Source organism: Micromys minutus, assembly GCF_963924665.1.
Source record: "Micromys minutus genome assembly, chromosome: 26".
In the NCBI taxonomy this organism is placed as follows: Eukaryota; Metazoa; Chordata; class Mammalia; order Rodentia; family Muridae; genus Micromys; species Micromys minutus.
Window position 1 is genome coordinate 4,740,752 of NC_137961.1, and position 25,560 is coordinate 4,766,311.

Sequence of the window (25,560 nt, forward strand, 5' to 3'; positions counted from 1 at the left end):
ATACTACTCCTGGGCATAGACCCAAAATACACTTCAACATAAAACAAGGTCACGTGCTCCACTATGTTCATTACAGCCTCCTTTATAATAATCAGAAGCTGGAAGAACCCAGATTTCCTTCAACAGAGAAATGGATACAGAAAATGTGGTACATTCACACAGTGGAGTACTACTCAGCTATTAAAAACAATGACTACATGAAATTCTTAGGCAAATGGATGGATCTGGAAAATATATCCTGCATAAGGTAACCCAGTCACAAACACACACACATGGTATGTACTCACTAATAAATGGATATTATCCCAAAAGCTTGGAATAACCAAGATTCAATCCACAGACTACATAAAGCTCAAGTTGGAAGACCAAAGAGTGGATGCTTCAGTCCTTAGAAGTGGGGAACAAAATACCCATGGGAGGAAATACAGAGACAAAGAGTAGAACAGAGACTGAAGGAAAGGCCATCCAGAGACTGCTCCACCTGTGGACCCATCCCATATACAGTCACCAAACACTATTGTGGATGCCAGGAAATGCTGCTGACAGGAGCCTGATATAACTCTCTCCTGAGTGGCTTTGCCAGAGCCTGACAAATCCAGAGGTGGATGCTCTCAGCCAACAATTGGACTGAGAACAGGGTCCTCAATGTAGGAGTTAGAGAAAGGACTGAATGAGCTGAAGGCGTTTTTAACCCCATAGGCAGAACAACAATATCAACCAACCCAAGCCCCAGAGCTCCCACGTACTAAACCACCAACCAAAAAGCACACAGAGAGGGACCCACAGCTCCAGTTGCATCTGTAGGAAAGGATAGCCTTGTCTGACATCAATGGGAGAAGAGGCCCTCAGTCCGGTGAAGGCTCCATGCCCTAGTGTAGGGGAATGCCGGAACAGGGAGTTGGGAGTGGGTAGGTAAAGGAGTACCATCATAGAAGCAGGGTGACATGGTGGTGGGGGGGGGGGGTCATATCAGGGAGTTCCAGGGAAGAAACAGGAAAGGGGATAACATTTGGAATGTAAATAAAGAAAATATCCAATAAAACAAAAAGAACAATCATAGGTAATCACACGTCTAGCTTGTCCCTTCCTATTCCAACACATACACACATTTCTAACCAGCCCTGCTTGCTGTGGAAACCAGCATCAAGGTGTTTACTGTTGGCTGTGCAGTGATGTTCACAGGTCCCTCATTACTGTGCACCAGCATGTATGCATCTGCATCTCCATGTTGTATACTCCCAGCCTTGGTTCTCTCTCCCATGCATTTCACCTCCACTTTGGGAGTTTGACTACAGACCCAGGGTAGCTGCAGCTCTTCAGTAGCACCAACTGGTCCTGTCTGGGATCTCTGATCTGCCCCCTCAGCTCTGTCCTTATTCTCCATAGGCTTTCATCTAGCCATTGTTCTTCAGCATGGCAACATGGATGATTTCTCCTGACTAGGTTCATCCAAATCATTGATCAGTCCTTGGTTAGTGTGTTTCTACAGATTCTGCATGGCTTTTGTTGTGTTTGGGTCTCAAGGGTTTAAGGAATGGCTCCATGTAGGTAGGGCAGGTGGGGTACCAGGAAGCATCAGCAAGCTTATGCAACTACACATAACTTCTTGTCTCAGCTCCTACAGGAGGTAGCTGGTTACTCTTTCCTTACGAGGCCTTCTCCTGTATTATTTCCATCTTATCTCTTTCAGAAAAATTGAACCCAGCTAAAATACATCACTTGGAGCCTTTTGCAATCCTTTTAAACAATAGCCTGAAGTGTATCTGATATTTTCTGTCCTTGTTCATTGTGGCTCTACCAAAGACCGTAGAAAACCAGCATAGAACATAATTGAGCATCACTGCACAATCCTTAAAAGTGCAATTTTCTTCCAGTGGCGATCCTGACTCTGTGCCCTTCCCAGGTGTCAGTGATGGTCAACAGTTCCTCTCTATGGTGGCATATTTGGGATGTCTGAATAATGGGCCTGAAAGCCAGAAAAGCTGCGTTGATTTTGAGTCACTGCATTTGTTCCTCACGGTGCTTCACAGACCAAAGTCACTTTTCCTGAACTACCCACGTGATTTCATCTCTGACTGACAGGGTTGGGCTGCCTCAGCTGTGGCTGTGAGGTTGCTGGGGGCACTGGCATCTGCGGCTGTAGCAGGGAAGATTTATCTAACGGGCTGCGTTGCCAGCTAATGAAGCAGGCCAAAGCCCCTCTCCACTATCGTGCCTGTCAGAACTGCAGGCCCTCCCATCTTTAGACTTCAGACCTCACATGGGAGTGTTGGACACAGATAAGTCAAGTAGCCTTTTCTTATTTTAGTGATGGGAAGCAGCTATGAGAAAATGCTTGCTTTACATATACTGTCTTGAAAACATCAGAGAAATCCTGAGGCCACAACTGGACCTTTACAATGATAAGACTGGCAGAAATTCTGTGTTGTTATTCTGTATTTAAAATACATTAAGTTTTAAGAAACTAATGGGTATTTCAAGATCAAATAATTTATCCAGATTTCAATCAAGTGAAGGAAGCGTGACAGACAAGACAATGATATCACTTGTAGATATGAAGATGTTTAGGAGAGATATGGCCTATGTCTTCTGCTGTCTTGTTGGAAATATCTAATTTCCTTATTGGAAAATTTTGCAATTGGAAAATTCTGCAATGCTGTAAATTCCTTCTAAGGAAGAGATCTCATAAGACAAACTGACATCTTAGTTATGAAAATGAGGCACTTCCAATCTTTTGCCAGCACAGAGTCTTTCTGAGCCTCTTTTTGGAAGTGCATAGATTAGACAATAGTTGTAAAGGTTCTTTCCCCTGGGAATGAATGTTTCACCTGAGCCATCTTTTAGTGATTTAAAATTCAAACATTTTTCCTCATCTTTCTATGAATCTCTTAAAGTATTTTCTGCACAAAATCTAAATATATATTTGAACCTTTTATTTGCATATGGGGGTGTTTTATTATTTTCTGTCCTACACGTGGACTCCAACCTGCATATAGAAGCCACCCAGAGAAAACGGTGCCTGCTGACATATTTTGTCTCTTTCTGAGTCGGTACAGGTAAGGCTTTGCTGCCTACCTCCTGGGACTCCATGATTACCTAAGCCAGGTTACCTTGAATGTTCTACTTTCCTAAGAGTCTACATTACCTAACCTGTGCCTATTTATCAATTTGTCCTTTGATGTCATATTAATGACAGAATAAAATATACTAAAAAAAGAGCCCTTCAAAAGCTCAAAGTGGTTGTTACAAATGGTGTCTGATGTTACCCGAGAAAGACTATGGTAACTTTTAAGTCAGTAGTGTTTATCTTTGCTTGAAATAAAAACTATTCCATTGGTGGCATTGTTAATACTTATCTCCTTGGACTTTTATATTTCACTGTCTGAATTTGATGCCCTTAGAAATACTGTACTCATACTTTGGGTCCTGAGCCATGTTTACACATTGAGCTTCTGTTGGGTAGGGCACGACCCTGTGACTCCCAATTAAGTCTTGAAATGTTAAGTAGGAAAAGACATCTCATTATTCCTAATAAATGTATATTGAAAATGGATTATTTTAAGTTTTATCCTAAGACATGTATTTGTATCTCACAATGGCAACCAGCTGGCCTTGTCACGCATGTTGCCCTTCACGTACTGAGGGCAGTTCACAAGATACAGTGGGGGCTGGGAAGCCTCAGAAGCTCATTTGACTGCTTCCACTGATAAAAGACTAGAAATATTAGCTTAAAAATTGATGTCCTTGAAGAAATTTATTCTCATCAGAAATCATGACAGCACAAAGTTATTCTTTATGCAGAAGAATTTGACCAGGCACTTCTTGGGCCTGTTAAGTCTTTAATCCTAGACTCAAATCCCTTACCTTCTGCTGGCACAGCCACAACCAGATACCATGGATCACCAACTACTGAAACTCAGGTCAAGATGAGTACAAAGAGAGGTTTCTAAAGAGACACTATGATCACAGACACCTTGCCTTCACTGGGGAGTTTTTGGTTTTTTTTTTGTTTATTTGTCTGTTTGTTTTTCAATGCTGAGGACCAAACTCAGGGCCTTGTGCTTGCTAGGCAAGTGTTCTACCACTGAGATAAATCCCCAACACCCACTGGGAAGTGTTTAAACAGTGTCCTTTCAAGATGAGTTCTCCTAGTGGGTTCCCAGTGTCTGACAAAGCAGACACTAATACAGTAAGAAGAGGAGCATCCTTGGGGACTCAGATGGAAACATATTTGGGCTTTGCAGCATTGGAAAGATGCTGATTAGTATTTGTTAAGGGGAAAGGGTGGCTGTTAAGCAGTGTGGGGAATATGGAGCACAAGCAAACGAAACACACTACATGGAAGAATGCGACCATGAAAAAGAAAAGACAAATTTAGGTCTTGGTCGCAGTTCCAAGCATTTTGATTGCCTGTAACAATAAGTGGTGTGGGCACAAAGCAGAAATTGAAAAGCCACAAAGTTGATTCAATACCATTAAAAGGTTCCATTTGGGAAAATAAAACTCACTCCATCTACAAGACCGGTAACAACACAGTATAAGTCACATATGTCTCTGTAGGAAAAGACATTCATAAGACAACAGATACTTTCATTTGTTGACAAGAAAGTATAAATCAAAGCAATACAGGAATATAACTGTCCCTCTATTAAGAGAAAGATGCGGATGAATTCCATTGTCCTCTTCAGACAAGAAAGGAAAGCCAAGATAACCCACCCAACCTGTGTTACATTGAGAGTCATTTGTTTTGGAGCCTTAACTACAAAGCTTTATAGTTTGTGACACAGTAATTCTAACAAAAAGATGGGCTATTTAAACTTAAGAGACAGCAACATAGAACAGTGTACCTATGTGCTAGTACTATGTACAACCACAGCGGGGAAGGGGGAATCATTAAACAAGTAATTAGTAATGGCTGGCAGACTCGTGGATTGAACATTGAATGGAAGGGATGGGAACGCGCCTTTTGTGCTTCTAAACCGGAATACACTTGATGGGTAATTTGTAAATACATTCGGTTCTTAATGAGGCTGAAGCAGAATCCATGGTGAGGAGCTTCCACTTGGTAAGTGCATTCTGGCTGCACAATCTCACACTGAAAGCTAATGGGTAAGAACCAGAGAACCAACAGGGCCAAACTTACTGAGACAACCCTTTCCTGTGGGGCACAGTGAACTCTTACTAAGACTGTCATGCTCTAATAAAGCGATGTGCGAATATGTAGTGCTGGAAGAAATGTTCCAAGTCCCTAGCGATCAGAGAAATGCAAATAAAAACGACTCTGAGATTCCACCTCATACCAGTCAGAATGGCTAAGTTCAAAACTTCAGGTGACAGCACATGTTGGTGAGGATGTGGAGAAAGAGGAACACTTCTCCACTGCTGGTGGGATTACACACTGGTGCAGCCACTCTGGAAATCAGTCTGGAGGTTCCACAGAAAATTGGAAATAGATTGACCTGAAGAGTCATCAATACCACTTTTGGGAATATACCCAAAAGATGCTCCACAGGCAGGTGTCCCACTATGTTCATAGCAGCCTTGTTTGTGTGTCAGAGCTGAAAACAACCTGCGTCCCATGACAGAAGAATAGATACAGAAAATGATTCATTGACACAATGGAATACTACTCAGCTATTAAGAATGAGGACATCCTGAGATTTGCAGGCAAATGGATGGAACTAGAAAGTATCACCCTCAGTGAGGTAACTCAGACCCAGAAGGAGATGCATGGTATGCACTCACTGTTAAGTGGATATTAGACAAAAAGTACAGAAAACCCAAGATAGAGTCCAAAGAACTCAAAAAGGTCAACAGGCTGAAGGACCCAAGTGAAGATTCCTCAGTCCCACTTGGGAGGGAAAAGGAAGCAACCAGAAGGAAGGAAGGGAGCTGGGAAGGAAAGGGGACGGGGGGGGGGGAAGAAGACAGGAACATGATCTGGTATTAGGTGGGGAAGCCCTGAGGGCCAGCAGAAAGAAAACAAGCAACCTTGGGTGGTAGGAGGTTGGAGGGACCCTCTAGAGTATACCAGAGACCTGGGAGGTGAGAGCCTTAGGTGAAATGCCCTACAGCTTGGAGAGGGAACTTGTAGAACCTACTTCCAGCAGAAAGACAGGGCATCAAGTGAGAAATGGGGTTCCCATCCCACAGTCAAAATTCTGACCCATAGTTGTTCCTGTCTGAAAGAACTGCAAGGTTGGAAATGGAAAGGGGCCTGAGGAAAAGAAGGTCCAGCAATAGGCCTAAAGTTGGATCCAGTTCAAGGGGAGGCCCCAAGGTTATGACTAAGGCCATTCAGTGCTCACAAAATGGGGCATATCAAGACTGCCCTCCGAAAGACCCGAAAAGCAGCTGAAAGAGTCAGATGCAGGTATTTACACCCAACCATTGGACAGAAGCTGCTGACCCTGTGGTTGAATTAGGGGAAAACTGGAGGAAGCTGAGGAGGAGGGTGACCCTATAGGAGGACCAGCAGTCATAATTATCTTGGACCCCCAATCTCTCTCAGATACTGGATCACCAACCAGGTAGCATACGCTAGATGATATGAGGCCCCCAACACATATACAGGAAAGGATTTCTGGGTTCAGTCAGAGAAGATGCAACGAAGCCTTAGAGACTGGAGGCTCCAGGGAGTTTAGATGTCTGGTGGGTAGGGTGGAGGGGTGGGATGTGGAAACACCCTTGTGTAGACATGGGGTGCGGGGAAGAGGTGTGGGATATAGAACAGTTGGGTTGACTAGGAAGGGAATAAAATAAGGAGTGTAAAAAAAAGATTAAATAAATAAAAAGTTAAAAAAAAAAGAAATCAGGAGAAGATTCACAATGGAAAAGGTCGACATACAAGGCAGAAATGCTAAACAGGTCCACTGCCAAATCAGAGAAACCACCCTTATTCCCTTGCTCTACTGGATGGCAGCGGAGAGCTTACATCTCAGGAGGGTCAGTACAGAGCATCAGGGACAACAATGGACACCCCTAGGGGAAAATCAATAGAAACAAAGCAAGCTAAGTGCTATGAGATTTTCATAATTCATCTTAAACTCCATTCTCTAAACCCTGCATACACATTATTAAGCTTGTAGAGGTTATGTTGATAGGAATTAAGCCTATCTTTCCTTCTAAAAACCTCTTTTTTTTTTTTTTTTTTTGCTCCCAATAATAAAGTATTTAGACACACCCCTTCATCCTATAAATAAAAAGGCAGTCAAGTAACTCAAATGGATACTATACGGTTTGCCTGCTTCTCAGTTTTGTTTTAAAAATAAGTGTTAAAAATATCGTATTTGCCATTTGATTAACACTGAATTTGTCCTCTCGGTGGGAACCTGACTATAAGCTTCCTTGTTTAATGCCTTCCGCAGGTGGGGATCTGCTTTGCTTCCTTTCTAGCTGCCTAAATTAGAATTACTAAAGGATTATTTTAGGAACAGCCTTCTGCGGGTTTTTGAATTCCAATGTAAATTGGCACACATTTTATCCTACTGAAAAAATAAATCTAAAGCAAGTCTTTCACAGAAAAAATGAAAATGTATGTGAAAGTCCCAAGTTACTCTGTAAAATATAAAATAAAGCTTAATTTTCAAATAGTTTTAAATTGAAATTCAGCATCTGTCAACAGTTCAGTAAATATCTTTTGAGGTGAGTAACCCAAACCCTTATTCATTTTTAATTGTAAAAGTGGAGAAAATCGTACTTTAAAATTTTTTCAGTGCTATTTATGATTCTAGTGTAAGAATCAATGAGTTATAGAAATTGTAAAAGACCTGTTTAATGTGGACAACACCCGTGAAACTCTAAAAGCATTGGTGGGATGTCTGTAAAAGTCATTTGGACATTTGTTCACAACTGGTCCCATTACATGGCAGACTGAATTTCCTTACATTTCAGGAAAGTTCCAAGCATCTCTCTGCCTGTTGGGCTCCTCTGACAACCGATTGTGAACACAAACCGTCAAGGTGATGCCACCCTGTTGGGTTCACCGTGGACTTTTTGCTATTCCTTAAACCCAGCAGGCCTACTCCTGCCAAAGGCTTCTTGTCCCATCTCTGTAGCTCTGTCTCAGACCAGTGAATGGATGTCTCCCTCATCGCCTGAAGGCCTCATGAACTTGCCCAGCCCTCAGAAAATTTAACCCTTCTCAGGCTGTTACTTTCTACTATTCTGCCTCCCAGTCTCTGGATCAATCAACCTGTAACACAATGTATTTTCCATCTCCACAATACAATGCACACACACACTAGCTACAGGTGGGGCCTCTCACTTTTTAATGCAGTAAGCCCAGCAACAGTAACAGTGAAGATAGTGATCATACATAGGCCGAAGAATGGATGAGAGGACAGGTTGAATGAACAGGGAGTCAGAAATATTTCTCTGCTAGTAAAAAGATGATGTCATATGCTCCGAGAACTTGTCTTGTGACATGTCATGCTATACTGGGCTTCAAGACTAGGCTTTGGTCCTATCTCATCAAAATGAATTGTCTCGGACTGTAGAGCCCGCTGCCTTGCTGGCGTTTCTCCGCTTTCTGTAACCCATTATCCTAACTGAAGCATCTCCTCCATGGAGTGGTTCTGAGCTCATGCTCTGAGAGATCGGTGGTTCCCTCGGAATTCTGCTCGCTACCTTTTGTTCTTCCGAGTTTTGTTTTCCTACACTGTAGTTTCATTGTGTCTTCATTGTTGTGATTTTTATCCTTAACTTCAGTAACTGTTATACTGTTACTAACTGTTATATTGCCCCTATTTGATGATCTCCACCATGAACGCTCTGGCTACACGATGCCATACAGCACCAGCTTCAATACTTTGCATGGACTAAGAAATGAATGAGAAATCATGACTTTCAAAGTTCAAATGACCTAACACTAAGAGTGTCTGTCCCATGGCATGAGGCCCGATTTAGATGAAAGGGAAGAATAAATCCTACCTTATTATTTCTATTTATAAGGTTTTGCTTCCAGAAGAACTTGGAAAGAAAAGAAGCAGCGACCAGAAAGAGAGATTTGAGTTGGGATGCTGAGTTTGATGGAGCTCAGGAGGATGCAGCTGCCATGGCTGCTCCAGCCAACACAGTTAGCATGCTTTCTCCTGAAGAGCGTGTCTTATCAAGAGAGCTCCTGGACCATCACTTTGCTGACCACAGGAGGAAGGCAGTTAGTCATCTCTATGAATACTGTTCTCATGATAATTTGGCTTTAGGGATGTCAGCAACCGAAGAACAGAATGTCTGTTAAACACCATGAGGGAACTGGTGTTGAGGCCTTTGAGTTCGACTTCAACTAGGAAGTCCTACAGTAAATACAAAAGCTGCTCACTTTGAACCTAAAATACTAATATAGAGATACAAATCTCAGGCTATTCTGGCATAAATAGAGGATTGTGTTAACTGGTCTGTCTCTAGTTAACAAAACCACAAAAACCCAAGCCAGAGAATATCTCACATTGTGCCCGATTACATCCATTCCTGCCACCTTAAAAATGGAACAAGAAAAAAATGCCAGCGAGGCAAAGAGGTTCCCATACCGGTGCACACCACTGCTGCACATGATGATGTGACAGGCACCGAGCCTGTCACACAGCTCTGAAGACACTGACAGCAGTCCGACTCCGGAGGCGCTGCAGGGTGTGTTCACACAGGCAGCGATGCGTTTGGATCTGATGAAGGAGGTGACCAGCCGGTAAAGTTCATCTAAAGCATTGAGAGGCCTCATGAGCTGAAACGAAAAGCGAGGGACGCAGAGCTCAACATGTTTAGAAGTCCATTTAGGGGACATGCAATTCAGGGGTCCCAGCTTTTGGGTGACTGATCTAAACTGTCATCCTACATAGGGGCAGCAGGTCAGGGATTGCAAATATCAACGGGCAGTGTTCAGAGGAGCAGCGGACGAGCGTCAAGGGTACTGGGTCAGTGAATGCGGCCACTATTTTACCTTGTCTATATAGGCAGCTTTAGATGTGGCATTCGGTGGGGAATTCGACTTGTCCAAGTAGAATGCCCTGAAAGAGTCAAAAATAAATTATTGTTAGAAAACAAGGAACATACAATGCATGAACCTGACGTCTGGTTTCCAACAACTTCTGCTTAAAGATTAATAGATGAGCAAAGACCCTGACAAGAAGGTTGGTCAGGACTATGCAAAGGCAATGGTTACTTGTAAAATAAAAAAGAAAAAAGAACTGGAAAGATGGGTCACAGGAGAAAGGCTGTTTCCTGATCCTTCCCCCTCCGGGGCCGGCTGTAGCCCACTGCGGTAATCTCATTACTTGTACTAGTTTTGCTTGCTTTTCAAAAGAAAGCAACACGGATCACTGACGTTTTACAAACTTGATTAAGAAAGATCACTCTGGACAACTTTTTGACAGTTGACCTTCACTCTTACCGAGGGAGGATTTGTTTCTTCTTTCCTAAAGCAGTGATTAAGCTTTGCTCTAAAAGAGCTTGCATCTCATTAAATCAGTAACTCAAGTTGGTTATTGCTCCCCAGGATTCAGAATGACCTACTGAGATTTATTCCCAGGCACCATCTGTAAGGAGTGTCACGAGCAAATAAATGACTGCGAACACCCAATGGATCGACAGCAGGCGCTGCTTGGTGCCAATGCAAGGGTACAGTGACATGAGCCACAGACATCCCTCAGATACCAGGAAGGCAGCTCTCATGAGCCAGCGAATCAGTCTGTGCTGCAGCCACAAGATTAGGAGCAAAATCAAAAGGGATTCAAGCAGCACTTAAATTCTTGCCTAGATTTCCCAAGCAGGAGACAGTAGCAATCCACAAGGAAGACTCTCAAAGATCAGGAAATAAAGCATGAATCCCCTATAGGGGAAAAAGATGCAGTGAGGCTGGTCTATGGAGCAGAGAGGCACGAAGGGCTAGACTGGGTAGGTCGGGCCCTGTGAGTCCTGGTAAGGAGTTGGGAACCACTGAATGGAAGTCATGAGGATATGTGACTCATTGCCAGAAAACTGACCTGGCTGTTTAATCAGCTTAGCATTACACCCCACATTTCAGGTGTCAGAAGTTCAATGTGTCTTTCATTTCAAACACACTCATGTGCACACACACACATAGCCAAAGTTATAGTATGAAAAGCCATGTACACACTACCAACCTTTAACACACTGTGGCATTTTGCCCTTTGTTTTACATTTTACATAAATAAGATATCACCTACCAAAACGGTCAGAGAGGGCAGGAGTGCCTCCTCCTCTACTCCTTTGTTTGTGCCCATGGTGGTCCTTCCCCTAGAACAAGTCCCTTGCAGACTCCTGGAGGCCCACGTGCATGGCTGTCATGCTAACATCACATGCTGGCTGCAGCCAGAGACGGCAGAGAACAGGTGTGCGTTTCCACATCCATGCTTATGGACTTTCAACCACTGGCCACTTAATTTGAATTTGTGTATATTTGTTAACCACTCATGTTTCCTCTCTTATTGGTTTGTTCCTTTTTTAAAAAATTATTTTTGTATAGTATTACATTCTCTACACATAGTCCATTAACTATTACTTTGTGCTGAGGAGTGAGACACAATTTCTCTGCACAGCTTTGGCCATCCTGAAATTCCCTCTGTAGACCAGACTGCCCTGGACTCAGAGATCTGCTTGCCTCTGCTTCCCAAGTGCTGGGATTAAAGGTGTGCATTCCTACCACCCAGCCCACAGCTATTTTACAGAGTTATTCTCGTGCCTTTTTAAAATTTAGATCCAGTATTTAATTTTAAAAAATGCTTATTCAATGTATATTTTCATTCACTGTCTTTTGGTGCATACTATGTCATAACATTTTAGACTATATGTCAGCAGTATTTGCGTACCAATACTGCTTTCAGTTTAAGATCTGGAGAGACAGGCTTTGTGTTTTATCATCGCTGAGAGCTAAGGGTCCCTTTTTATCCCATCTCTGTTCTATAGTTTAACCACTGGTGTTCAGATATACACTTATTTTTATAGAACCAGGTAGGATCTCAGACTGAAGTTTTCCATGGGAGAGATCTCGTTTTCAGATCTGAAATGGCTATAGTTATCAATTATCAAATTTTGTCTTTCCACCAAACTGTCTGCTTTTTCTTGCCACTCCCACCAGACACATGCATACATCTTTCAAAGCGTAATAGCCCAGGTTCCACCCTCACACACTCTTTCCTTTTCCTATGGATTCATACTGCATTTTAGGTTTTCTCAGTAAGACCTTCCAAGTCTATAATTTGTCCCTTGGTCACAAACTTTACTGTAATGATTATCTTTTTATTGTTAAGACGTCTATTCGCTCTTACTTTATTTCTGCCTTGAAAAAATTAATGCTCCCACCCCAAATATCTCTTTTCTCTGTGACTACAGAGATGGCTTTGCTTATTACTGTAATGTCTAACTCCTGTGACAGGGTCATCTCAATAAATATTTGCACTATATAATAATTAGGTCATTAAATTTTTTGCTCCATAATTTTATACTTTTATAGCTGATATTCCTTATACCATGTTTTCAGAATTCCAGATATATTTTCCGAGGCCGATTTGATGGATCAAATACTTCTGGGCCAATGGTCCTCAAGCTGAGTCAAAACCCTTTGGGGGGAATGTTGCATATCAGATATCCCACACAACAGATCTGTACATTGCAATGTATAACAGTAGCAAAATAATTAGGAAGTAGTTACAAAATAACTTTATGGTTGGGGTCACTACAACATGAAGAACTGTGTTAAAGGGTCACAGAATAAGGAAGGTTGAGAACCACTGTTCTAGAACATACTTATTTTCAGTGGCCAGATTTATGGCTGTTTTTCTTAGAGTTAGGGTTTCTTATGACTTATGGAATTACATTAGAGTAAGAAAAATTTACATTCAGTTTTATATAACTCCATTATCAACTCTATTATATTTCTTCCTAAATCATTTTATGCCAAGAATCACGTTTCTGTTGCCTTCACATCAGAGGTGTGAGTGCTACATCTTGGGGACATCCTGAAGATTATAGTCACATCACAGACCCAGCAAGTGATTGGCTCGGTTCCTAGTTTAGTGGGCTCTACTTCCTCCCATCATATCCCAAGATTATAATAAAATGTAGCATCCCGTGAACAGCAGTCTCAGACATGGAGGGTAACACATTTTTATCCTTCACCCAGAAGGTGAACACAGCAGTTTTCTATGCCTGGTCTCAGTTCGTGGGGCTGGCTCTAGACGTCCAGTGTAGAAGAATCCAACAGTGACCATCTACTGTCTTGCAGAAGCTGCCTCAGCCTTTCTCCCAGTTCTAGATCCCAGCAGTTCACAGGTCTCAGGAGAGCCTTCAGCTCATCACCTGCATTTCTGTGGCCACTTGTGATGAGATGTGACTTAGGCATTTTCTGCCCTCACGCTTGATCTAGGAAAGCTGCAGACTCGAACGTGTGTGGTGATGCCAAGTTAGACTTTCTCCCTGTCCAACTACTTTTCCCTTTACTTGTCTGGAAAGAGAAAGCAATGTGGGAGGGAAAGGACTGAAATTCGAGGGCAAAAGGCTTAGTCTCTCAGGAGCCCAGTGTCATCACTATTTAGATAGCACAGTGTTGGTGTACGAACTGCCTAGTTCTGTGATACGCAAATAAGACTTGCATAACAGACAATAGTGACTACAAGTGCACACATTGGTCAAGATTTCTTGGCAGTGCTTTTTAGTCATTCCAAAGGAGAGACTTGGATGAGAAGATGACTCAGCAGGCAAAGATGCTTAGCAGGCAAGCCTGACTATACGAGTTAAATCATTTTCAGAATCCATGAAAAGATAGACAGAGGGAAAAGACTCTACAAAATTGTCTCTAACTTTCACATGTGTGCATTCACACACATAGTGTCCTCCCTCTCTTAAAAAGGGAAACAATATTTTTAGATGGGTAAAAATTAAAGTGATACACTTAAGAGCACACAGTTTACAGAGGATGCGGATTTGATTCCTAGCACCCATTCCTAGCAGCTTGAACTTGCCTCTATCTCCGGCTACAGAGGATCTCACAACTTCTGGTTTCAGCTTGTATCCTCGTCCATGTGTGCATACTTGCACATACATATACAATAAAATCATTTTTAAAGATAAACATCAAAGACTCCTTGCTATTCCAGGTGTCACCTAAAATAATTTACAGCTATTTTGTTCTATCGTGTTTTGAACTATTGTATTCAAAAAAGTTATGTATATGAAATACAGGTGATTCCGTGTCATAAATTTATGAGGTTTTTGGCACTAAAAAGAAATGAACTGTTTACAGGTTAGAGAAGAAAAGTCTGTTCCCTAAAAGTCCATTATTGACACTTGAGATCTGCTCTCTCTGAGTCAGCTAGGAGAACAGCATTCTATTACAGCAGCCCACAGCTCCAGCCAAGGAGAATATCCTTTAGGGAAGATGCCAGCACCATTGGCTGCCAACATTCCAAGAGAATGTTCTCTAAAAAATAAATAACAAGCAAACAAAAACCACTCTAGCTGGGAATAGCCCAGTGGTTGAATTCTTGCCTATCCTGGCATGAATAATTCAAGTTTGGGTTTAATCCTTAATACCATAAGGAAAAATCAGATAAAGCTGCCACTACTAATTCAGCCTCCTAAGGGCAGGTGAGATCATGACAGTCTAAATCTATTTCAATGACGTGTCTTTACAGAAATCTCCAACTATCACTTCAGCAAAATATTAAAAGAAAATGAACAACTCATAGTTGATGAAATTAAAGGAAAACAACTTATAGATTCACAGTGTAGCCCAATTCAAGGAACACCATTTAGAAACTTTATTTTTCAACTGCTATATAACTAAAAGGAAAATCAGCTAATGATAAAACTTGACTACTTCAAGTACTCTTACAAGATAAAAGTTTCTACAGATTCAGAGTTAAATATTTGACTCATGAAGATGTGTTCCTATAGTTAACACTTTCTAACCAATAATGGAAGGGAAATGAATAATTATGGAGTGTCATTAGTAACCTATATTAACCAGCAATTACAATTAACAAGCATTAACAATGTATTTACCATACAATACACTGATTCAATGAAGAGATCCAAGGAAAGTAACCAGGAATGACATGGCTACTTCAATATTCCTATATGCACAATCAACAAATCTGAAAACTCAATTATGTGTGAAGATGGGAGTTCAGATCTGAGATAGAAACTAATGTAAGAATTTTTTCATCAGATAAGAGGTTGTTCAACGAGGTATTTCACTTAACAGATAGTGAATTTCAATATCCTCCAGAATATGACCAACCATGGACAGAAAATGATCTCACAATGCATTATCCTTAATTATAAAAGTCCTGCAATGCCTCTTAATCAAATTTTATGGAGAAAGTTAATGGTAAAAATGGATTAATGCCAAAGCTGATATCATTTATGATGCTTCTAAGGTGAGTAAGAGTGAAGTCACGGTTCTGGGTCTGAATATAGAAAATCTTATTAGGACAATCTTGAAAGTGTTGCTGCTAGCTTGGGAAGGCTGGCAAGTGAGCTCCTCTTTCCTGCTGGTCCACTGTAGGCTTGCTAGTCACAGCTGTCTAAAGTGGCAGATTTTTATGTGATTCTTGTGGTTTAGCCTCAAAGAATGAAAAAACAATGAAAAGGGGAAAACAGCATACATTTCAACAAGTAGTTAAACTTAAATTGACATACACATATATACATACATGCCCGTATACATACACACATACATAATACATATATATACACATACATACATACATACATACTTACGTCAGATAACTATGTTAAAACTAAATTTGGCATACACTGCCTACCATTACCAAAAAAAAAAAAAAAAAAAAAAAAGAAAAAAAAAAAAAAAAAAAAACAACAAAGGCAGACTGTAAGAGGTAACGCCAAATACTTAGTGGATAGATAGTAAGAAGGTCCTAAAAGTAGGATTTAAGAGTTGGATTCAGATAGGATTACAATGGGTCACAATTGTAAAAAAACATTTTAAATGGAAGCTTCACCAAGAATAATGTAATTGGCACAAGGGGAGATAAAGCCAATACATCTAAAGAGTGAGTTCAACTAAAGGTAGAGGAGAGGGTATTTGACAAGGTGGCCAGATCTGTGCACTGAGGAAATGAAATGCCAACCTAAATAAATTTTCAAAAAACCTTGTCAATAATTTATTCAAGTGTGAAGAGGACTGAAAGGAATAGTTCAGCTGCTAGCTAGAGTAGGAATGAGTAGGAAGAAGCATGTGACTGCTGACCTGAGGTAATTTAGAGCTGCAAGGGATCCTTGAAATGACACGGATCACGCAAAAGACCTTGAGGATCGTGTACAGAACTAATGCTTGCCACACAGGAAGAAAGCCGGTGTGGATGGGTTGATGAGTTCATGCAGTCAACCATGCTAAGTACGACTTTAAGAACTGTAGTATTCATTATGTTTAATCTATACACACCAAGAAAACTCTGACTGTTTCCATGTTACATTCTTTTCTACATGTACTTTATGCTTATGGTAACTAGTGGGATTTCAATGCGGGCTATCAAACCTCTAAAAGAATTAAGTACTGACAACAATATATTCATATAGTGTTATGCCAAAATGCTTTTTAAAACCTGTACATGTATCTCTCTTTTTTAAATAAAGTTGTAAGGAAAAAAAAAGAACTGCAGTATTGTATTCACAAACAGGTAAACAGTCCAGATCCTAGCTCAGCAGGATCAAGCTGTGCCCCAGAGACGAGTAGTTTTCCCCACAAAAGTTGAAAAGAGTTAAAGAAATAGAATTCGTCTTGAGAGATACACAGAAGTTAGATCAATGACAAAAGTGACATCTTCTCATTTCTCATTTGGCCAGCCAATCCTCCCTTTTTGTTCTGAGCATGATGGAGGGGAGCCAGTTTTCAGAAGAGATGAAGACACAAGACTCTCTAGTGTTTTATCACAAAGTAGGAGGGCATTTTTCAGTCAAGGCCTCTGCTGTATTTTGGCTTTTTCTCCAGACACTTATTCATGAGATCATCATTCTATTTATATACTTATAATCATGGACATGGTTCTTTATGTAGTCTGACACATCTTTATTTCTATGACTGTATGCTATTCTAGAATATTAGAAATTGAAGCAAGACCCTTTTATGCATCCTACAAACACTTTGAGTCTTAGCAGTTATCTCTTGTTTCACAAAGAACTGGAATGCCATTTGGTCAGTGATGGGTATCATCTGGCATATGATTAGATGTGCCACTATTACAACTGAGTACAGGTGTGACTGGATGTCTGATTGTTAAATTACATGCGATGGGCCACCATTGCACTTGCCTTCTGGCAAATAATTTTCTAATTCATCTTATTAAAAGGTGATTCACACTTAAGCGACACAAACTAAGTGGAAAAGCGGGAAACAGATAGTTTGTTTTTTTAATCCCTTCAGTATTCTTCCATGACCTTAAACATAGTCCGAACATCACTAGAAGCAATGCGGATATAAGACAATCTTGGGTTTGCCTGTCTGCCTGTCATAAATGGAAATAGAATGAATTCTATAGTTGGAATTGCCGGAGAATGTCCGATGACCGATTTGCAGTTCGATATGACTTAAACACTGCAAAATCATCTGCTAGAAGGTTAACAAGCCAGTCCACATGCACGATCACAGAGAAGTGTGTCACTGCACACATGGTTCAACAGCACTTTTATGACTTCCCACACTGGTTGTGGACAGGGACCTCACTACTCTCCAGTGTTGTCAATAAAACCCGCATCACTCCTTCCCTTTCTAAGAACCAGAAAATGAGCTGACTAGGTCAGCATCCTGTCTGTGCTTTCCAAAGACGTGTTTACTGACTCTTGCTCTGCCACATATGAGTCTATAGGAGTGACAGACTTTTCTTGTGCCTACCTATTTACAATGGACAGTATCTACTGCTCAAATATTCCTGGGGGTACTCCCAAGGGTATCACACTCCACCATGACAAAACAGACTCTTGTGGGAATGGAGAGAAAAAGAAGCAAAATTTTAAAAAGGAAAAATTAAAAAATTAAGGAAGACTTTGTAATAATGAAGCCTAATGGTAGGTATCAGGTCATACAAAAACAACTTATTTTACTGAGGAAAAGCACTCAACTGAGTAGTATTTTGGCTTTAAAAATCATTCTACTTTGTTAAATAATTATGTTAAATAAATAAATTATGTAAAATAGCATAACATCTTTTTCAGGTCTTAGAAACACTGTTTTCAAGGAAAAACTCTTTAATGAGAGTTAAAAAAAAAAAAACATAATAGTAAGTTGTCACCAATTCTTCCTAGTACCTTAATTAGCTCAAGTCTATCTTCAAGATGATTTCTAGAGAGCATAGATTTCATTTTATAGGCCTAAAAAAGTTTAGCTTTCATTAGGACCCCAAGGTTGAATTGAAGCCAGCGTTGCCCATCCATTCTGTCTACACAGCATGCTATCTTGCTCAGACCCATGTGTCACCTCTGTGTGCACTTTGCTCCTTTCTTGAGCACTGTTCTGTCCTGTAAGAAACCCCACACACACACTCAGACACAAAATATTACTAGTCCCATGAATCCCTGCTCAAATGAGCCCTTTAAAGAACCATTTCATTGAAATAAATTCACCTATAACTTCATTACATCGAGTTGCACACACTCCCTCAGCTATGACACACAGTCCAGTCTATGGGCAAACATACTTTGATATTTTCTTAGTAGCCTTCATTTTGAGACAGTGTCTTATACTCAAGTTGACCTGGACCACACGATGTAGACCAAAGTAGCTTCAAAACCATGTCAACCCTCCTTGTTCAGGCTCCTGAGTGCTTAGATTAGAGGCATGAGTCACCAATTTTCATTTTATTTTGAAATCCCATAATGTAAAGAAGTTCCTGACAAGACTATGCATTTGAATCAGTTATAATACTCAGCTGATTTTTATTTAGTGAGAGTGTAATTGTGGACTTGTCATACTATAACAACTAAATACACATGTTCCTAGAAGAGGAAAATATTATATTTATGCATATTTTCAAAGGCATGCAGGAAGAATTCTTAAGCTTATAAACATCAGCTGACAATTAAATCAGCACTGAAAAAAAATAACACTTGAAGAAAAGCAATCACATTATCAGAACTTACAATTCAAATAAGGATGTCTGACAATCTCTTCTTCAGTGAATGGTAACCAAAATGAAAACTGACATTCTGAGGGCGCCTGACAATGTAGCGCAGGTTCTTCTAACAGGGCAGAAATGATGTAGCAAAACTCCTGTTTACTTCTAAGCAAGAGATTAAATCACACACCCCTACCTACTGCTACACTGAAATTCCAAGTGCTTCATGCTTGGCTTGTAGAACTCCACAACAGACCTCATCAAAGGGGAAAGTGTCTGGCCAGAAAGGTTGATCAGAGAATAAAGGAGCTTCCTCCACAGCTTGAGAACCTAAGATAGATTCATGGGACCCACAAGCCATCCCGATTTCTACATGCATGCTTGTATGAAAGCATACACACACATACACACAATAATTAAATGAACGTAATAAAAATGTTAGATAAGCTTCCCGTTGTCTGGCAATATTCAGGCTGTTAAGTGGAGCATCTGAGGGACAAAACGCCCTAGATGACAGCTGTCACTATTATCTCTCCAGCATCATGTCTTCTGGCTAAGCCCAGGCATCTCACTTAAAGTAAATGAGTTTTCCTCACAGTTTGCCTCTGCTATATCATCTCTTTTGCGGGGAGCAAAGAGTGGTCAACATATTTTATTTGAGCCAGTAAGTGAATGATTTTTCCCAACTTTTCTGATGAATGGCACAATTCCCAAGAATCTTTTAAGATTGTTTGTCAACAAGTACTAAAAAAAAAAAAATTGGCCTTCCTGAATGGTAGCTATTGGTGAAGAAAAAAATCCTACCAAGAATAAAACATTTTTTTATCACAAGATGTGGGTGTGTGTGTGTGTGTGTGTGTGTGTGTGTGTGTGTGTGTGAGAGAGAGAGAGAGAGAGAGAGAGAGAGAGAGAGAGAGAGAGAGAGAGAGAGAGAGAGAGAGATCCATTTGTCATATGAGCTGAAAAAAATAACCAATAAACTGACTGGCAAAGAGGACCCAGGTCTGCCCTACCTTAAACTTCCAGTAAGTTCAATTAAAATCCGCAAAAGCATCAGCATGTTTCCACCATCTAAGATGTCTCCTAAGGCTTGTGACAACTCAGAATTGAGTCTCATAAATGCCTGCAGGCGGTGGAATTAACAGGCATGCAGACATGGGAAAGTTGCTTCCAACAGAATTTATGGAAAGAATACATACATAAAGTAGAAATTGCAAGTCCCACGTGACCCCCTATACAACTCTATTTCTTAAAGGAGCAGGGATCAAAAGTTAGTCTGGAAGTGGCCTCTAAAAAGTTCTCAGTGGGAGAACAGGAACTTTTGTCCCATTCGAAGTTATTTTCAACTCCTAGAAAGCGGGCTGCTCAGGAAGCATGCATGAAGGGGAACAAAAATAAATCAAGGACAAAACAAAACTCAGTAATGGCTATCACAGAACAGCCTTACATGATAACAAGCCCTGCCTACAAACAACTGAGTCTGGCCAGTTTTATTCTGTCTGAGAGCCGAGAGCCCACTGACCACATCTCTTGCCGATTCTATTCAGTAACCCCTCTTCTCTTCCAACCAAAACTTCTCCCAAAGAAACCAACTTGCCAAACCTGACCCCAACCCTCTGCATTTGCTCTGATCAACTGTGGACAAGTTGGACTCCTGGACTCTCTTAAAACCATTCCCTCTGCTCACACTGACAGCTTGGCAGTGGCCAACTCTGGTAAATGACACCCCTCTGTCTTTAGCTTGAGACTGGTACCTTGATGGTAGCATACTTTTCTCACCAACTCCTCCTTGACAATCTCTTCATCGCTAACACTGAAGCACCTGTTTCCTGTGCTTTTCTCTGCCTGGCCTCGATGTTCTAACTTAACATTTGCCTGGATGGTTTTTGGTTCCTCACATTACCAAGACAGCTCTAACCTCCAGATTCATGTGTTTAGTTATCTGTTCATAACATATGATTCCTGAGGTAGAAAGAATGTCAAGCACTGAGGATCACATAATCGGGAGAATTCAGTCTTTACCTGCAAAAATCTAACTAGTTTAGGAAAGAGAAATAAGTGGATAATTACTGTCCTTCTTAGGACCCAGAAGTAAGCGGATCAGAAGTTCAAAGTCATCCTTGGCTACACAGCAAGTTCAAAGTCAGCCTGAAATATGAAACACTGACTCCAAAACAAAGCAAAAACAAACAAACAAAAAAAAAAACCTATCAATCAACAGTGCTTTTCTTTGTCCCAGCATTCAAAAACCCCAAAGTAATACTTGTCTTAGTGAACATGGACTGAGTGACTTTAGTGCAAAGGGACACACTAAGCTGAGGTGTAATTTGAATGTTAATCGCACACATAGTAGGGCCACATCACTATAAAAGGCATAGTAAGATAAGTCCTCTGTGGTTATGCAAGTTTCTGTATCTGCTGACTTAGAAGTTTATTCACGATAGCTCAACTAAGAACCCTACATACATGTCTGTCAACGAAAGGAATGGGTAGAGGAGTGTGGCGTACACACACAATAGACATCTCGTAGCCACCGGGAAGAAAGAAATAATGCTGCTTGCAGGAAAAATGGATGCAGCTGGAGATGATTAATCTTATGAAGCAAATCAAATCAGTCTGAGACTAAAAGCTTTTCATGCTCATTTGTGGGTCCTAGATTTTACATAGACATGTATGAAATGAAGCTAGAAGTAAAACCAGGGGAATAAATGAGGCGGATGGATGGAACAGTGAGCGGAAGGAATAAGGATGGGTATGTTAAATATGTACTTTCAGGACAATGTCTGTGTGCAACCCATGTACCATACATGATGAGAGAAACAGCACATCGGCTTGTAAACTATAAAGTAGAAATGCCTAAGGTTTGACTACAGATAAAATTTACTTTCATTTTCAAAATGTCTTCTTTACAATCATGGATGTGCGTGTTATATGCACACACATGAAGATGTGTGTATGTGTGCTCATTACATGCATGCACAGAGCAGAGGATATCTGGTGTCTTCTATTGCTTTTTGTCTTCTATTTTTGAAAGAGTCTCTTACAGAACGTGAAATTTGTCTTTTTAGCTAAGCCAAAGGGTCAGAAAGTTCCTAGTCCCCACTTTCTCTGCCTTTCCAAAGCATGGCCATGCCCAGCTCTCATGCAGGTGCCAGAGACTTGAACTCAGGCCTCTCTTGGTTTTGCTCCACAGCAAGCAATCCTCCCCCGAGTCATCTCCTTAGGACTCTACTGGTTTCGCTAGTGAAAATTGTGACATTGCTGCACCACATCCTTGACTAAGTGGAACAAACGGGTTTGCTATTATGTCTGCAGCTCATGGCAACGACTCTGAGGTGTTTGTTAGGGAAACGTTTCTTTTGAATCCTCTTCGTTCCGTGAAAGCATTTCTGAAATTGGTTTTCTTCCTCCATGAATGTTATGAGGATAAGCATAGTGCTGGCTATAAACCACACTATCACTCCAACCCAGTTTATTACATAATTAACAGCAGGAAGCAAGTCCCTTCTCACATAAATAACTTTAACAATTATCATATATGACATTTTGATCAAAGCATGTATAAAGTTGAGCCGAGGACTCATTATTTCATTCTTAAATTTTATTCTAGTTGATAACAATGATTTTCATGGCAATTACTCAGTACTACAGAGTTTGGTAGCATTCAAGGACACTGTAATATTTCCTCCCACTTTGTGGCTGTATATAGCATAAAAGGTGCTTATAGATCGCTGCCAAAGTTGCTCCTGGCAGATTTGGGTAACCAGCCTTCCTGTCTTTGTACTAAATTTAGGACAAGGAGAGCAGGGGCTGCACATCCTTCCAAATAGTCTTTCAGGGTCACCTCTATATTTCTGTAGTTTGCTGGATGTCAACAGGGGCAGCATTAATGTTTACATTTCAAAAGTATAGCTGTGTACAGGCAAGGCCCCTTCTGGCCTACTCTGCATAGCTCTGTTTAGAGGTTCATTCTTTCCAAGTAGGCAGTGAGGTCAGTCACCCTAGAATCAAGCACCTCAGAGAATTGCCTGGCACTCACTTTTTCCCCCTCCAATTAAATTGCTCTGCAGGAAACCCATGAAACCTATCTTCAGGCAGAAATCTCTAGGATCAGCTGCTCTGTATACCAGGCAGGTTCTGAAGACAGCTCATACTTCTCAGCCCGTGAATCATCAGCATCTCCAACAGAGACAATGGGAGAAAGAATTGTAGACATTAAGAGCCTGCCCCAAGTGATGCGGCTGTTCAGAGCATTCTACTCAGGGGCCTGGGCTCTGACTGTTGTGGACTTTAGTGGAGAAAGACAGTCAGTGAGCAGATCTTTGGCATCACAGGATTCTTCTTTATAACACAGCAGAGTTTCATTTTTAATCTGAAGTCTTCTCACTGGGAACCACCTACCATTTAACCAATAAATCAGACTTCCATTTTGTTTTTTGTTTTTTGTTTTTTGTTTTTTGTTTTTTCAGGCGTTCATAGGAAATACAGTGAATGTTATATTTACTGAAAACCCTCTTCCATCAGACAAGTAAGAATTTTGCTCATCTCTTCCCTGCTGAATTTTAAAGATGTATATACTTAATTTGTTAATTATATATACTTATATGCTTGATTATTTTGCCTGACAGTATGTCTGTATACCACATGCATGCAATGTCCTCTAAGGCAAGAAGATGCTGTCAGATTCTCTGGGACTTGAGTTATGAGGTGGTTGTGAGCTACTAGGTGGGTGCTGGAAATTGAACCTAGGTCCTCTCTGCAGGATCAACCAGTTCTCTTAACTGCTAAGCCATTTTTATTTTCCCGGAACTGATCATCTTTTATGTCTGTTTTACTGATGTCAAAGGTAGATGAAGCTCAAAACTCTATACAAATAAAAGAACATTCAAAAACTTAGGAATTATTCCTATACACTGATCTATGAAATAATCTATGTGTGGACACCACTGTGAGCTTTTTGGGTTTTGCATAATTAAACATCTTAATATAAGGATGGACTAACATGAAAATATCCTATTAAGTTCAACTTTATCTGTATGAATTATTTTAGTGATAATATAAAATTACTGTCTTTTTCCAATTATCACAGAATGCTAAATATAAAATATAATATGCATTTTGATCCTTTATTTGGGCTTTGAATAGGAATGATGATACATTTTGATGGCATTTAAATCTGATGTAGATGACTCATTCTTCTCTGACAGTAATATTTCACAAGGCAAACTCACTATGAAGACAAAATACATTGAGCTTTATTCACTGATGGACCCAATAGATACTTTTTATTCCCAACTAACAACATAACTCTAATCATTCCTGCCTCTTTGTCCATTTTTCTGTGTTCCTTCTCCGTTTCTCGATGTTAGGCTTCTTACTATCCTTAACTATTAGGTTACCATTGCCTTGATGACTTTAATAGTTTCCTAAGCAGTCTCTGTGTGAGTCTCTGTCTCTCTGTGTCTCTGTCTCTCTCTGTCACTCTCTCACATTTTGTTTTTAATGCTTTGTGGTCTCCAATGCTAGCAATGTCTAAACAAAAAAGAAGAAAAACATGTATGAAAAGCCAAAAGCAAGAGTAAATTAAATGATGTAAAAATGCAAGTTAACACAAGCCATCATGGAAAAATGGGAGAATGCAAAGAGAGAAAAGGACTAAGTAAGAAGAGGTGAGACCTAAGGTACTCTGAAAGAGATGTAGGAAATGGTCAGCAACAGAAATTGGAGTCATTTGGTTAAATGTACTAAAATCCCAACAAAACCAATGTTAATAGCAGAATTTCACAAACTTGAATCTACAAAGACAGAACCTGCCGTCTATTGAAGTTGAATTGTCTAACTAGGCAGCTAATTTTATACACATCATGCCTTACCAACCAAGAGTTTCAATATAGACATAGTTTTTTCTTCCAAGTTAGAATTATGCCTCTTGTAGCAAAGTTTCTGGGATAAAACTAGAGGTAATTTATAGTCATCCCTCCCTTGTACATCTATAAAACAAAATCTGAAATGCCAGCAAAAAGGGACCAAGAAAAAGCAATAGGAAAAATACTCATCAAAAAAATTGACTAAGATGCTTCAAATACACTTTTTTAAGGCTGTCCTTGTCATCAGATACTGAGGTCAGCAGAGTGAAAATCAATTTTGCTTCTGTAAGCACTGGTCATTTTCTCCTACCCAGTGTATTCCCTAAACTAAGGGATATTCTTTGAGGATGTGATTATTCTTTGACACGTTCAACTTGCATTTATTCCAAAAGAAGTTATAAGCACAGAGTACTTTCATCTCTCTTTTCATTTGGCAAAAACAAAGTGTCTTTTCTTAGGTTGGAGATGGAAAACAGCACCTTTTCCTTAGCTCCAGATAGAAATCAATTAGTGTCCCAAGAGAGATGATTCTTGTCCAAAGACACTTAAAAAATGAAGATGATTTTTATCTGCTTCTATTTGTCACACTATAAAATTTTCATCCTCAT

General features: G+C 40.3%; 1 protein-coding gene across 4 annotated transcripts in view; it reads right to left on the minus strand.

Annotated features, from left to right (window-relative positions):
- Nucleotides 1–25,560, minus strand: part of PREX2 (phosphatidylinositol-3,4,5-trisphosphate dependent Rac exchange factor 2) — a 253,206-nt gene that overhangs the window by 20,864 nt on the left and 206,782 nt on the right. For all 4 annotated transcript variants that reach the window (XM_080938801.1, XM_080938800.1, XM_080938802.1 and 1 more), the window contains 2 exons: nucleotides 9,935–10,001; nucleotides 9,528–9,718 (listed from right to left, as the gene is read on the minus strand). In XM_080938801.1, the coding sequence (XP_080794927.1) occupies nucleotides 9,528–9,718; nucleotides 9,935–10,001 (258 nt within the window). The remainder of the gene's footprint in view (nucleotides 1–9,527; nucleotides 9,719–9,934; nucleotides 10,002–25,560) is intronic.